The sequence below is a fragment of the Telopea speciosissima genome, chromosome 4 (genome assembly GCF_018873765.1).
Source record: "Telopea speciosissima isolate NSW1024214 ecotype Mountain lineage chromosome 4, Tspe_v1, whole genome shotgun sequence".
NCBI lineage: Eukaryota > Viridiplantae > Streptophyta > Magnoliopsida > Proteales > Proteaceae > Telopea > Telopea speciosissima.
The window spans coordinates 8,973,194-8,989,141 of NC_057919.1; the positions used below are offsets into that span (position 1 = coordinate 8,973,194).

The 15,948-nt window shown below is 38.8% G+C and overlaps 1 protein-coding gene and 1 pseudogene across 1 annotated transcript in view; both read right to left on the reverse strand.

Annotated features, from left to right (window-relative positions):
• LOC122659850 (something about silencing protein 10-like) overlaps nt 1–15,948 on the reverse strand; it is a 36,319-nt gene that overhangs the window by 12,999 nt on the left and 7,372 nt on the right. The window contains exons 9-16 of the mRNA XM_043854995.1: nt 14,754–14,924; nt 14,585–14,662; nt 12,314–12,456; nt 12,099–12,234; nt 11,367–11,635; nt 10,602–10,668; nt 10,437–10,505; nt 10,166–10,313 (exon numbers count right to left, since the gene is read on the reverse strand). Coding sequence (XP_043710930.1) covers nt 10,182–10,313; nt 10,437–10,505; nt 10,602–10,668; nt 11,367–11,635; nt 12,099–12,234; nt 12,314–12,456; nt 14,585–14,662; nt 14,754–14,924 — 1,065 coding nt within the window. The 3' untranslated portion in view covers nt 10,166–10,181. The remainder of the gene's footprint in view (nt 1–10,165; nt 10,314–10,436; nt 10,506–10,601; nt 10,669–11,366; nt 11,636–12,098; nt 12,235–12,313; nt 12,457–14,584; nt 14,663–14,753; nt 14,925–15,948) is intronic.
• LOC122658290 lies at nt 680–7,984 on the reverse strand (annotated as a pseudogene).

Here is a 15,948-nt window from a genome sequence, read left to right on the forward strand (position 1 = left end):
TAATTCTATGGTCTTACTTCAAACTTCCACAGATCATATGTAAGTTTCTCAAAATGACATTTAAGAATTAATGAGGACACAATAAACAAGGCCATATATGCTTTAGTGCCATCACAAAGCAAGTTTATAGAAATAGAACTAAAGGTCCATTAGTTGAAACCTCTATAAAAGAAAACACCACTACAACACATCAAACTATAGTCATAAAATTTCAACACAAGAACATAAAGTATACCCTTGGAAAGGGTACTAATAGTTCCGGTACCTAATCGATATTTTAATACTAGTACCATTGGGAGTCCCATCCCATTTATTATCGGTATCAAAATCAGATTTCAATACCATCTCGTTTATTAATAGGATGGTCCGGTACCAGGTTTTAGCAGGATGGCTGGGATGATTCCCGATTCTGGTCCTACATTGACACCCTTAGTCCAATGCCTCCCAATCTGGTGCTCTCAATCAGCTTCTCCTCGCCCTCCTTCCTAACCTAATCTCTTTTCACTTTAAATGGGACGGTTTCATCTGCTGTTGAACCACTTAACCCTCCACCTCTTCCCCCACCCGAATAGTCAATCATTATCTCACACCCCTCTACAAATCCCCACCCATCATAAACCTCAACAAGCTCAGCAGGCCTTTAATGAATTTCTAGATTCATGCTCTTTCGAACCAAATACTATATCGATAGCTCACATAACTCTGCGAGAATCATTATGGGAGCCTCCAACAAGAGGCTACTTAAAACTTAACTGTGATGCATCACTAGTATCTAGTAGCTCTAATGGAAGTCATGGGTTTATTTTTCGTGACAATAGCGACAGTCTATAACATGCTACTTCTTAACTGGCTATGTTTTCAACCATTCTCATTGGCGGGGCAATGGCAATTCGCATAGGGATACTTCAAGCTATTGAAAATAATTTGATTCATCTAATTATTGACTATGAAAACAAAGTACTGATTTCTCTTCTCAGTGATAACCACACTAATCTGCCAATTTCGATGATCCCTATCATCCAAGATATCATCTTTTTGGCATCTAATTTAGAATCATATACTTTTGTGCTTTCATTCCAAAGGAAGGAAACAGTTTGATTGACTCCTTTGTCAAGAGGACTTAGTCCTTAACGTATAGAACCGATTCGCCAATTTTCATTTCTTGGCTTCTATAAACTTGTGTAATTCAGAATCCATTTGCCCCACAAGTTATTATCAATAAAGCCTTGATTACCAAAAAAATTACTGTCAAAAGGAACGCAAACCCAAAAGCTTCCTTTATCTACGTATTGTCTCTTCCACACGAATTTTTATCGTATGTGGTTCCTTGATCGGTGCGGTTCCTAGTGCCTCTCACAAGAGGAGGGTGGACCCCACCCGGGAAGAATGTTCGGTCAGGTGCCTTGAGTGGGTCCCATCCCCTCTTGTGAGAGGCACTAGAAAACTGCACCGATCAGGGAACTGTAGACGATAATGATTCCTTCCACACTATCTATCTCTGTATAGGGTAATAGGGTGAATGCATGTATCATTAGTTCAGCACTCACAATTAACTAGTTATTAGTGAGAGATAATTGTTAGTTTATTTATTAGTTAGTCATTACTGAGCAACGGGCAATCCTAGGAGGCAGGCTTTTAGGGTTTTTGCCCAGTGCATGAGGTTTTTTTTCTGGCAAATACTCGTACGTAATAAATATGCCATACATAGTACATTCATACATACATATATACATACATACATCATATATTCATATGAGTTTATTTTAAGCTCTTTGTAGTAAATACCAAATCAACCGTTGCTACGGCAGCGGTGACATTTTCGTAAACTATGCCCAGACACGTCATCGGTGGTTCCTCTAGCTATGAAAACCACGATAGAAAATATAAACTACTTTCTCTGACGGGTACGATACCGACCCCACGGTGTAGATGGCAAGCTTATGCGTGGCTGTACGAAGGTCTTATATATTCCAATCCGACTGTGGACTCTGGGTGCTTCTCTGTCCCGATATGTTATACTTGATGTGAGGGGCCCACAAAGGGGAGGGGGGGGCTTATGTTGAGACGTGAGACATTCTACTGACTGTACAATTGCGCATGGATCTCTATTCTTCAGGTTGAGTCTCCGTACGATGATTGGTGACACGTGTCTTAAGAAAGCTGTTGCTCTAGGATTGGATCGCTTTGCTAGAATGATTGCCTTTGTGGGCCCAAGTAATTATATTTCTTTGGAAACTGAAGAAATACCATGGATGCGACAATATGTGCAATGTACGAAGCTTTCATTTACGGTCGGATTGGAATCCTTTGTTGAACTCCTATAAGCTTTCATTTCCCCCCCCCCCCCCCCCCCAACTCTCCCCCTCTCCCACCCCAAATTCAGATTTAGTTAAGATGTAAATGTAAAAAACACATTTATGAGAGGGATCAATGATGATGTGCAACTTCAAGTAATTAAGCATGCGAAAATCCGGCGATGGGAAAGTATCTTTGGCCAAAAAAAAATAAAAAATAGAAAACAAAAAGGAAGGAAGGAAGGAAAGGAAGGAAGGAATAGGTGAGGTGAGGTGACTGACTTAGATGAGAAAGGAGAGGCGGCGTAGGCCCAATAATGATTAAGCTCTGCGCCGGCGCAGATACATGATTCTTCATTAGTGGTGAGATTGATGAGAGAAGGAGGATTCATGAATTGGGAATTGGGGTGCTCTTCTAGCCTCTCTAGCTCTAGCTAACTATTGGCTACTAAGATCATTCATTAGCCAGTAAGTAGTAGTACAAGAAGACTCATAGTCCCAACATGATTCATTTATTATTTTATAATATTTTATTGATTGAGTAATTAATGAGTGGAAGGGACGTCATTAATCATTTACTACAGAGTACGTCCACAATCCAGACCATGATTTAAGGTCTTGGTATCAGTATCGTTTTGGTTTCGCAAGTGACTGATACCGATACTGTGTTGAAATTGTATCAATGAAATGGTATGAAGGACAATCACAGGGATATTTGTCCGATATAACCGATCCCTGTTGATACTGATTCAATAGCGTATTGATTTGAGTTGCTCGATACCTGTTCCAATACCATGCACTAAAACCATGGTTCAGACTACATACCACATACACCCAACCCACAGCCTAGACAAAATCGCCAAAATTATACCTAAGATTAAAGAAAGCCATTCTTCTTCTTTAGGCATATATGCCTCAGCGGATACCATCCTAATATATTGAGTTTGGAGCTGTCAAGTGTCAACATCTCCACCCAGAATTGTTGTACTGCGCACTTTAGAGAATTGGAGAAAATTAAAATTCATATATAGAATACTACTTATTAGAGATGCAAATTTGGTTCTGACGGCCCGAACCCGCCTTTCGAATAGGGTCTAGGTTGAGATACCTTGGCCTTGAGGGCAGGTCAGGGTTGAGGCCTTGGGCAGAGTCCGACCCGGTCCAACCCAACTCCTGTCTTCTTCTTCTTGTTCTTTCTTCTTTTTTTCTTCTTCATCTTTCTCTTTTTTCTTCTTTCTTATTTCACGTCTTCTTCTTCCCAGCTTCTTCTTCCTAGCCTGGCCACCCATGCACCTCCCTTTCCAAGGTTAGCCAGCCCATGCATCTCCATTCCCCCCCAACTCCCTCCCATGATGAGGCCAATCAAGATTAGGTTGGCCCAACCTTGAGGGTGGGAAAGAATTGTATTTTTCTAACCCGGAGTCAAGGTTAGGTTGAGCCTGGGCTCACCTAAGAGAACTCAAGATTGAACTAAAGTTTTAAAAGACCCGACCCAACCTAACCCAGTTGCAACCCTACTACTTATAAGCTAATAGGCTAATAAAGTATTTGGAATAGGATTTAGACATTAATATTACTGCTAGTTCTATATTGTGCAAGACTGCAGATACAATAATTAATGATCTGATATATCATATCATATAAACATATCAATTGGGATCTCTTAATTAAAAGCCCAGAAAGCTCTGGTCTACAGTGTGGAAAGCATCAATCAGCTTATATTGAGCCTGTGTTTGTGTTTGACACGTACGAGCTTCAAAGTTGAAGTACAAACGTAGCTAGGCTAGTACATATAAAAAAGGTTCAGTAGATACGATTTGGTTCCATGCACCAGTATTATTTTTTTTTTTGGTTAATTAGGAACTTTCCATATATAGTTTGATAGAAGAGGAAGGATCGAACCAGAGAATGAATAACATACCAGCCAAGAGATTCAAACTCGAGACCTCTTAGTGAGCAAGAGCATGAAGCGCATCACGGCTCACCAATTAATAACTATATTTCTATCCATCCGTTCAAACGGTTCATACTGATAGGGTTTGGTTTACGTATACATATTGTTGGAACCTATGTATGCCTAATTAGTCCCACGAACTCGAATCCACATTCTTGGAATTGAAATTTCCAAGAAGAAACAACACACACAGAGAGAGAGAGAGAGAGAGAGAGAGAGAGATTTCTCAATTTTTTATTTAATTAATTTTTAAACTGGGAATTGAAGTGGGAGGGGACATGGATTGATTGATAGATCAATAATCTTTCAAATTTATTTATTTATTTTTGGTGATGGAAAGAAAGAATCAATATTCTTCCTAACCTTTTGGCCTCTTGGCCCGCTTCCCTCTTTCCATTTCTTAGTTAATTCCTCTCTCCATGACTTTTTCAAAGTAATAATAATACATTACTACTACTAAAACTACTAATGTCTCAAAAATTCCATGGTTGCCGACGGCCCTGCCGTCACATATATACTTTTTAGAAGAAGAAGAAGAAGATAAAAAAGAAAGACAAAATAAAAAGGTTTTAATTAGGAGGTTTCCTAATCTTACAATTATTATTACTTTAATCCCACCACCCTAACGACCAACACACTATAAAACATCCCTTTCTTTTGACTAAACCTATCCTTCCCTATATTTTATCTATCTATCTATCACACATTACACTTCATAATGGGGGGGTTTGTTCCATAAAAAGAAGCCACCATCTTATTCTATTCTATTGTCAAAAGCTATGGTTTCCACTTTTTGAACACGGAGTTCTATTTCTCAATAGGGGCAGGCAAGATATCTGTCTGGTCGTCTACTGCCTGCACCACCACAAAGACAATAAGAACTTACGTAGAAACATGAATATATATATAATTTTTTATTTAATAGGTGACATATATTGTAGTATTTTTGTACGTTTCTATGTTTAGACATAGGAGCCGGCACGTGATTAGGTAGTATTCTTTTTGCCTTATCAATATCATATCTGCAGCATCTGTATCGATTGATATGTATTGATATCAAGTATTTAATTCATGGTATTGGTGGGATCACTATCTGTCCCTGCCAATGCTGGTACCAATATTGATTTCAATACAGGTCTCGACCAATACTTTTACTCTCATTTTTAGATCGATACACCTATTAATATCAATTGAGACCGAATATTAATGCCAATAACTAAAGTCTTGTTGTGAAGGAAATTCAATCATGCACACACTTTCAAAGCAAGAAAGAGTGTATTTTAAAGAGATAGGATGGTGTTCTTTATGGAGGAGTGTGACACATGTGCACGCATGTGGGGGATCAATGAGAACACATACATTGGTATCATGAGAGGACAGATTTCCGTCTTTTGTGGAAAATAAGGTGGTCATTTCCCACCCCTCACAGAGAAATTTTCTTCTAATAAACAGATATAAATGGAAGAAGAAGAGAGTGGGGTCGGTCCAAAGGCAGAGTTTGCGTGTACAACTTTGCCAAGGCAAAAGAGAAGTTTGGAAACGAAATGAAATGGACTCGACATTTTCTTTTCCTTTTCTTACTTTGGAAATTTCGATCAACCTCGACGAACCCAGTTGAGAGCTTCGAATTGTCCTGTCGTGTCTCTTTTTTGGGTGAGAGAGAGTTCATATTTTATAGGACAACAACTACTTTTTAATCTAATATTTGCTAGGATTACTTTTTTTTATTTTTTAATTTTTTTTAATTTTTATGATTACTAGTCATTTACATAAAAAATGAAAAAATGAAAAAATGAAAAAAAGAAAAAAAGTGGTATCCCCCACCACCTTTCGTTAGGAAACTGTCACTCTTAAAAACTGTTGTTTTCAACTTGTCATGTCTTACCTTACCATATCATGATTCATGACTGCCACGTCTCTCTTTGAGACAGTGGGACTTTAGCTTTCCAACAACGAACACTAAGCTCTTAATCAGGGTTCCAAGTTTGATTATGTTTGAAGTTTGAATCAACTTTAAAGGAGGTGAGATTGAGACTCTAGGATTTTAAAAATAGAACGAATTTGATCCGGGCGAGCCGACCATTTCAAATCAGAATTGATCGAACTCAATTCAAAATCAAACCAACTTTTCTTGAAGAAGTTAATTCTATTAAATTTTCATCTTAAAATCAATTGGTTCAAAGTGAGGTGGCTTCTTGTGGTTTTCATACTTGAAATTCTACTAACCCCGTGAACACATCAACTTGGGTGTTTGATTGACTTCAAACAACCAACCAATCCTGATATGTAATTAATAAAATTTAGGTCTTCTAATTAGTCTGAATCTGGTCAGGGATGGTCTGCTTCACTTGGACCTTTGTTAGTTTCCAGTCCAACACTCTACTACCTAACATAAATGTGGAGTTTCAAACTTCATCTATTCGAGTCAGTATAGATATTTGGCTGATATCAAAATCTTGTGGGATAAAATTGTCCGATCTAACCTGATATGACTAATTTGTATTGGTATTGATGACAACGATACCAATGTTGATACATGAACTAAATCCTTGATTTGAACCTTAAGTTTAGGAACCGGTTTGGCCACTTGAGGGGCCAAATTTTATTTTATTTTATTTTTAGATCTGTTTGGATTGAGTTCGATTTCAATTTGGTAGACTAATGATAGGCTTATCATTTAGAGGATGGGCTTTACTGCAACGATAAGGTTGCTCCATTGTGTCCAAATGGTCACAGGTTTGAGTCTAGAAACAGTCTCTCTGTGAAAGCAAAGGTAAAACTACATACAATATGATTCTCCCCAGACCTTGTAATGGTGGGAGCGAGAGAGCAAGGATATGCCCTTTTTGTTTGTTTGCTTGCTTGCAGCAGCAGCAAGCAAGGCCTCTATTATGAGCCTGGATTATTTACAAAATACAGCCCATAATTCTGAAAGACTTAATTATTGGATTTCATCACGTTACCTCTCAATTTCTATTCCCTGGCTACTGATTCTATAATCAGCACCTCGTTTAGTTGGTTTATTGATTTATATGTCCAAACTTTAGGTTTAAGAAGAATCTGAGCCTAAGGCATATATTGCACCTCCCACATGTAATGTTATATTAATATTAATGCGTAACCAGTGCACAAAGGTCCCACCACTGCAGGGTCTGGGGAGGGTCATAATGTACGCAGTCTTACACCCCCCCCCAAACTTTGCGGAGAGGCTGTTTCCAAAGACTCGAACCTGTGACCATTGGTCACAATGGAGCAACCTTACTGTTGCACCAAGCTGGTTTCAGACTCAAAACTCCCAGCAGGTGTGTCTGTGGTCAGAACGACGACAATCCAGTTTTCTTCAGAACCAATGCCAGCTCCAGTATATTTACTGTCATTGAGATAACCAGAGTAATGGGACTCTGTACAGTTGGACAGTACAAGACTTGGTACCAGATCAGGAACACAAGTAGGCATTATCATTCCATCTTTTGTGTTGGTTGTGTTTAATTAGATCGCATTTAGCCAGAAGGTCTAGATGATTGGATAACTGGGTCTTCTCGGTGCCTGGAACAGTGTTGACGCCGGTCGCGTTGGTGTAGGGCTGTGACTTAAATTTCTCAGCCAGTTGATCTGCAAAGCAATCTGCATTGTCATTCTCTTTTAAGGCTAGCAAATTTAAGGATGTTCGGTATCTGTTAAGTCCTTGGAGAAGTTGCTCTTCCTCGTCTGCAAAGGAATTTGTATAGAAAATGTGTTAAAACATCAATCCATAACAGAAAATAGAGGGGAGAAAAAAGAAAAAATAGTTCAACATGTTCTCATGAAACGTTTGGACAAGCAACACCAGTGGTTTATGGGATTAAAATCCTCTCCAGTGCAAGGCAGCTTTTTTTTTCTTTCTTTCTTTTCTTTCTTCTCGAGCTCAGCACTGTTGGATATCGCATCTTCCATGTGTCGAGCTCTTAGGCCCGCACTACAGTCCACTGCAAGATTCGGGCACTGCAGAGGATTTTTTTAAGGAAATTATCTGCAACTATTCTTGTTATGTCACAACAAGGAAGAGAGAGAGACAGAGAAGGGTAAGGGGGCAATTCAGGTCATAAAAACAAAACAGAAAATTCCCCCAGTCAGAGAGGGCTACATAATATGTTCATATAGAGCTTCCCAAGGATATGAATTTCAAAGGATTAAGTTTTCGATTTTCCTTCACCCAGGGTGAAGAGAGACTATCTTCACCAATGGTGATGTGACACTATGATTGGACTCTGGGTTCCTCATTAATTCTCACCTCCCACCTCCCACCTCCCACCTCCCACCTCCATCCTCCATTGTTCATGGTCTAAAATACCCTTCTCTAAGTCCAATTAGAGGATCAGAAGGGGATGTCCATTTTCAAACCTACAAAGTCTATGGCACAAGGCCATAAAAATGTGCCTCTTTTCTCCATGATAACCTCCAAAGCTCCAACAAGGCTCAGAAGAAAAGTTATACTCTTCTGCTTTCCATGACTGTCTCTGAAGATTCATCTTTTTCTTCAATCATGTGCTGACTTGAGATAACCGCATCCAGACTTTTCAAAAAGGGTTAGGATAGACCAACTCAGTACTTTAGAAGACAAATTTGAATTGCAGAAACCAATGAATTAAAGATTCACCATCTTACTCATTTTCTCAAGCTTTCTGTCATCAAAATTCAAAAAATAAAAGTCCGGTGAAAGGTGTTATTGCCAGGTCGTGTATGAACATGGTCGAACACTCCTTGTATCTGGGCACAGGTGTAGCGCATTGCACTTCACCAACCCATCCTACATCCTAGGGCTTGCAAACCCCAATAGTTTTAATATGATATGGTCAGATGGTTGGGATCATTTGTATACCTAATGAATGTCTGAGATTTATCTGAGGATACCGTAGGTATACTCAACCATAGGATCAATCTGGACAGTTCAGTCGGTGTGATACCCTGCTGTAGGAGTTTAGGTGATAAGGTTATTAGTCTGAATCTTTTTTTTTATTCGGGTCAGAAGGTGATGATTTACCAGGGGATTTTGACTTCTGACTTTTGGGTTTATGGAATTGGATGGTGATTTTTTTTTTTTTTTGATAGAAGGAATTCGATGGTGTTCTTTAGGTGAGGGACATGGAGATGGAAAAGTGGGACCCACAAACCATTGTGACCGTTATACTAGGTGGATCGCGGAGCTGGGACTCGTCTCTTCCCCCTCACCAATCAGAGAGCCAAACCTGCTGTAAGTCTTTCTCCTTTCTTTGCATCACCTCCCAAGGATATTGTGATATTACATATTCTTAAAAAGGTTGGGACTTATATCACCTTCTGAGGTCAATCAATGCTTGCATGTCCTGGAAAGATCTCAAGAGATATGCAATAAGCATATCTACGATGTTGGTGATGCTTTCTCATACACGGGGGAGGAAAGGGAAGGGGGGAAAAAAACAAACTAATTAAGACTGCAGAGTTCCAGAGCTACTCCTTACAGAGGTGAACCTCTAATCTAATGACACTGGTTAGTATTGGGGCTTCTTCATGTATTGCCATTTATGGTGCTTCAGTCTTAGTGCGAAGAAGAAAGCAAAATGTAGTAAAAACAAAATCGGCCAAAATGCTCGTCTGGACTCTGGAATATGTCTATAGGAGTGGAATAACTAGGATCATCTCCCCAACTAGATGCCATACTCTCATTTTAGTTGGTATGTTGATGTCACCATGTAAAACTGCTCTGAAAGAATTTCCACTGCAAGGGATGCACTGACTAAACCTATACTCATTTGGGATATTAAAAAAAAAATAGAACAGAAAACGAACCTCTCTCAATATATTCTTCTTATAGATTGATAGATGAACAAAACTGCTACAACATAATAAGACCATGGTGGACATACCAGACGGACTAGAACAGGTCTGAAACCAGATAAACAAACTCTTGAGGGCAGTTAGTTCTTGAATCTGATGCTCCGACTGATTCCAGCATTGATACCAGATACCTCCCCACCATAAGGGCCACTTGGCTTTTTGACCTCCCTCACCTGCCCTTTCCTACGCACAACTGCATCCTTATGCTTCAACTGCAAACCATCAAATAAGAAGTGTTAATTCCCACAAAAAAAAAAAAGACAGATAAGAAATGTTAATTCACAGGCACTTTAGCTTGATTCATTGAATATCTAGAATTTTTTTATTTAATATACCCTGTATTTCTTCCTTGGGTTCTTGGTAAGCTTCTTCCGAGCACGAGTGAGTCCTCGATTCTTTTCCATCTGATGTCAAAAACAGTTGTTGGAAATATGATGAACCTTAGATGAAGTGGAAAATGAAAATAAACATGGAAGATTTTACACCAGCAATTTACTGACCTGATAGGTAATATGACGTTTACCATCTACAACTTCTGTTTCTGGCAACGATGGGAATTTTGGAGCTCTGCACAGAGAGAGGGAGAGAGCAAAAAAAAAAAACAGAATGAGAACATGAAAAACTGAGGGAACAAGTTCAGGTTACATTTCTCCTCAGACATGGGGGTGCCAAAATGGGTCAGGTAATGTTGACCATGGGGAAAGCACACAAGCAAAGTGACCCATTACTACCTGGATCAGAAAAATCAGGCCATCAGCCGGTTGTTCTAAGTCAGCCAGCTGAGTTGTTTGGGCTCCATTTGTTTTCAGGTTAAATTTATCATTTTACATCATGCTTACCTGGAAACAAACAGGAGCCTGAGTGAAGATTCCTAATTGAGTCTGGCTGAGCAAGAAGGTAAAGGTTAAGCCAAGAAGCAAAACCTGACTTGCTTCTTAATCAGATTGATACTAACTAGTAACAACCCAAACCCAAGTTTAGTACATTTGTCTGAATCTGTTGTCTTCTTCAATAGGTAATCATGACCAAGTACTTAAAAAAAGTAACTCAACTATGACACGAGGAAAATCTAGCAAACTGTATTAACACCCCCCCCCCCTAAAAAAAAAAATAGATATTTTACTTCTTACATGAGTCATGAAAAACTTGCACCTGTATTGACTAATTATTCAAAACTCAATTAATATTTGGGGGGGGGGGTGTTTGGTTCAGTGAATCTTTAAAGTTTTAACCTCAGCAACTTTGCAATAGTTGTCAAAACAAACCTTGAATACAGCTCAGCTTTGGCAGAAAGTTTTGCAGACCGTTGCTGTTTCACTTGTTTATAATATTCATCTTCTGACTCTTCTGATTGCCCTCCTTCACGACCATCATCAGAATTAGCATCCAACTCAGCTTGGTCATCCTCCTGATCTTTGAGATCATCATCATCCATTAAGTCAACCCCGGCTCTTGCAAGAACTAGGAGTTCATGCTTCCTTCGTCTTTCTCCAATATCATCCCTCTTAGGTACATCATCATCACCAGAAACAACCTTGAACAACACAATTAGAGGTACATACTTAAAAAAGTCAGGAAAATGCTTTATCACAAAAATACCTTATAATAGCAAAAATGACACAAAGATTCACATCATAATGAGAAGAGACCACAATCACAGTAGGCATGAAGACATGAATCAACCGACATGACTGTTTCAACAGGTATCACACGCCCCTAAAAAGAAAATAAATTAAGCCAACTATACATTAGGGAACAACAAAACACCAAACTACCTCAAGGCCTGGGCGCTGGGCTCTCAACCATTTGCTCTGGAGCTAAATCTCAGCTCATTAAATTAATGAAGCTCCACTTAATGAAAATTATTCATTGGGTATTATCGATCATTCTCATTCTCAATAATTGATGATGTGCTATCCATTCACAATAGGATGAAAACCAGATCCATCATGTGAACTCCCTTGAAGAAATATAAAAAGTCAAATCAATATCCATACCTTGGATTTATTCACATTTGCAGTAACAAGTTGTGACATTGAGCGCGCCAAACTTGCATGTCCATCATTCAAACCATGTGCTCCAGCCTCCTTATCGATAACCTCATCATCAAAATCATCTAATGTTTCAAGCTTCCTGTCCAATTGAAATCTATGTGAACTACAATACTCTCAATGTAAGTGGACAGAACATGAGTCCCTCAACACGTTGATACCTGTTCACTGGTTGCACAAGATGTTCTTTAGATCTATCTGGCTTTGGTGCTACAGACTTAAAAACACCTTTCTGCTTCAGCTTTTCTTCAAGTCTCGCTCTTATTTTCAACATCTCTATGCTTTGCACAGCAACTTGATCATTCTGTTAATTTTCCATACTTCAAATGAATCTGCTATTGTTCCAACTAAAAGATATGCATATTTTTTTTGAAGTAAATAAACAAAAGAATAGAATTTAGAGGAAAATATGGTTTATCTTAGTTAACCAAACTGTTTAATAAGATTATGAGCACAAGGAAAATGCCAGATGAATGGAGGAGAAGCATCGTTGTTCCGATTTACAAAAATAAAGGTGATATTCAGCGCCGCAATAACTAAAGAGGCATAAAACTAATGAGTGATACAATGAAATTTGGGAGAGGGTTATTGAAACCCACTTGAGACAAGAAACTACTATTATGGAAAACCAATTTGGTTTTATGAATGGAATCCCCGCTGCTCGGTTCACCTTCCCCTCATTCCCCCGGATGAGTAACTCTAATCAACGGAAATAAGCTTGAAACAGCCAGGCAACTACTACGACTTGTATCATCGACTAGGAAGATCCATGACAGAAGCTATTTACCTAATTAGGAGACTTATGGAAAGATTTAGAGAGTGCAAGAAGGATCTCCGTATGGTCTTTATTGACCTAGAAAAAGCTTATGACAGAGTCCCTAGAGAGTTAATCTGGCAAGTACAAGAGAAGAGAAGTATTTCAAGTAATCATGTGGACATAATTAAAGATATGTATGCTGGTGCGGTGACAAGTGTAAGAACTGTAGGGGGCCAGAGTAGTGAATTCCCAATTAGAATTGGGTTACATCAAGGATCAGCTTTAAACCCTTATTTGTTTGTGCTTCATGGATGATTTAACCACAGACATTCAAGATGAGGTTCCTTGGTGTATGCTTTTTGCTGACGATAATGTTTTGGTGGATGAGACAAAAGCAGGGACTAACATCAAGTTAGAGTTATGAGATAAACCTTGGAATCAAAAGGTTTTAAGATAAGTAGAACGAAGACGAAGTATATGGTGTGTAACTTTGATTACACTAGGACAGATAATGAGGTGGTGAAAATTGATGAGAGGGAAATTCCGCAAGGTGTTTATTTTAGGCATCTTGGCTCCATCATAAATAAAGAAGGTGATATAAAGGATGCTATTTCACAAAGAATTAAAATAGGATGGATGAAGTGAAGAGGTGCGTCCAGAGTGTTGTGTGATCGTCGTATTCCTTTAAAACTTATAGAAAAATTTTATAGGACAGTAATACGACCGACTATGATGTATGGTGTGGAATGTTGGGCAGTTAAGAAGCATCATATAGATAAACTCAATGTAGTGGAGATGAGGATGTTGAGATGGATAAGTGGCAAAAATAGGAAGGATAAAGTAGGGAATGATTATATTAGAGCTGGTTTGGGAGTATAGCTCCCATACATGATAAGCTACAAGCATGGAACTAGGTCTCGTCAAGATCTCCGAGATATCTCGGATTTTTGGAGGTCCGAGACGAGACAGAGGACGAGTTAAGGAAATAGTATCAACTCGAGAACTCGGTATTATCTCGGTATCTCGGCAAGATCTCAATATTATCTCAGTATTTTACATTAATCGCATGGTTTTTTGCTACTAAATTCTGCGTAGAATAGGACCTATTAGTATGTCGTAACCTACCAACCTAGGGTCCGAAGTCAAACTCCTATTTGGACTTTGATATTTCATAACCTAATAGTGTCATTGTATTTAAATGGCCCAAAATAGGCTGTCTACCAAGTTTCATGACCTAACTAGGTCAAAAATCCACTAAAACCTGGCTTCGAGTTAAAAAAAAAAAAATGCACCAATTCGCCAAGATCTTGGCCCAACTCGGTTTTTTGCCTGGCCGAAACCATGTCTGAAACTGAGACCTTGAACCATGGCTACGAGAAAGTCGTTTGAGGGGGCATGGCCATGTTCAATAGAGGCCTTTGGATGCTCCAGTACGAAGAAGTGATTTGATTCAGATTGAAGGAACTAAAAGAGCCAAGGAAATGACCTTAGGAGAAGTGATGGGGAAAGACATGCATAGCGCTCAAGCCGGGTATCAAGTATGACCTTGAATAGAGCTAATTAGAGGGCAAGGATCCATGTAGCAGACCCCATTTAGTTGGGATAAGGCTGAGTTGTTGTTGTAAAAGAATCTAGAGGTTATGTCAAATATCATTGTTAATGACTGGTTACTGACCTGACGCTTGCGTTTCTCTCCTTTGTTGACATGGTCCTTAAAAAAGCCTTCCCCTACCAGTGCAGTTGTTTCATGTGGCTGCAACTATAATGGGAATCTTTTAGAAATGAACTTACAGGAACATCACTGAAATACATAAATCACTAACAGGGTTATTATTAAAAAATACCATAGCTACATGGTTTTCAGCCGATGAGGTGGAAGATAATTTGTGATCTGCGGTGGAGGGTTTAGATGTCAATACGACATCTTCCATGACCTTTGCTCCTGAGTCCATCCCACCAGATTTATTGAGAATCTTTTCAATTTCAGGAGGAAGATTCCCATCAAGCTGTTTCACCTGTCAGTGGAATGTGTCAGTAACTTCCAAGCTTTCATATTTGAAAAAAAAAAAAACATCTGAATACTGCTTTAGTAATACCATTGACACTTGGAGACATGTCAGCTCAGAAACAAGGAAGAAATGGAGGCAGGAAAAAATGACTGAACACATCTCCAAAGGCTATCTTGCTTAAAAAATACATGTGATACATGGAAGCCAAAACATAGATACTCGTGAGGGAAATGGATTAAAACATATATACTTGTGAGGGAAATGGATTAGATTATTCCCATCAACAAGAAAATATCATATCATACTAGATTTAAATCTATAATGCCATCAACATTTTAAAATTTTTCCTTTGCCCTCTCATTGAGTTTCATTCATACAAAAGGAAAATTGAAACGTGTGAATAATTTGTAGCATTTACTTCCAAACAACATTCACTTAGAACTTTCTTTCTGAGAAAGGGGGGCAAGGCGGCAAGCAATGACCACTCTCCTACCAATATGATGAGGATCCAAAGGGCAAAAGAGAAAGAAACAATGCAGAAAGTGAGACTGTGGGTAAGTTCACACTTTTTAGATTATTTTGGAACTTTTAGCTGGTGAGACCCAAATGACTGAACTGCTTTTTGTTTCCATTAACGGTGTGTAGTTAGTAGCAATAGTTGTTAGTTATATTACAGTTACTATTATTGTCTCTTCTCTCTCTTGCTGCAACTTTTTTTTTTGGGGGGGGTGGGGGGGGTGGGGGGGAGGGGGCTATAGACAACTGGAATTTTTTTGATAGGTAAGAAGGGTGTTAAACTCGAATCAGGGTAAATCTAGTGGGAGATTAGTTTGCAACAGGATCGCAAGAAAAAGGAAAACGAGGTCTGAGAGAACGAGATAATTAGATTTGAACAATTCTGATCAGCATGAAATTGCAATCGAATGAAGAGTACAAGCAGCTAATCAAGTCTGAAAAATATCAATTGAATTTGATGGATGGATTGAGGTAGTGAGAGAATCCTTCTAAGGCTAGGATTCTTAAGACCCAG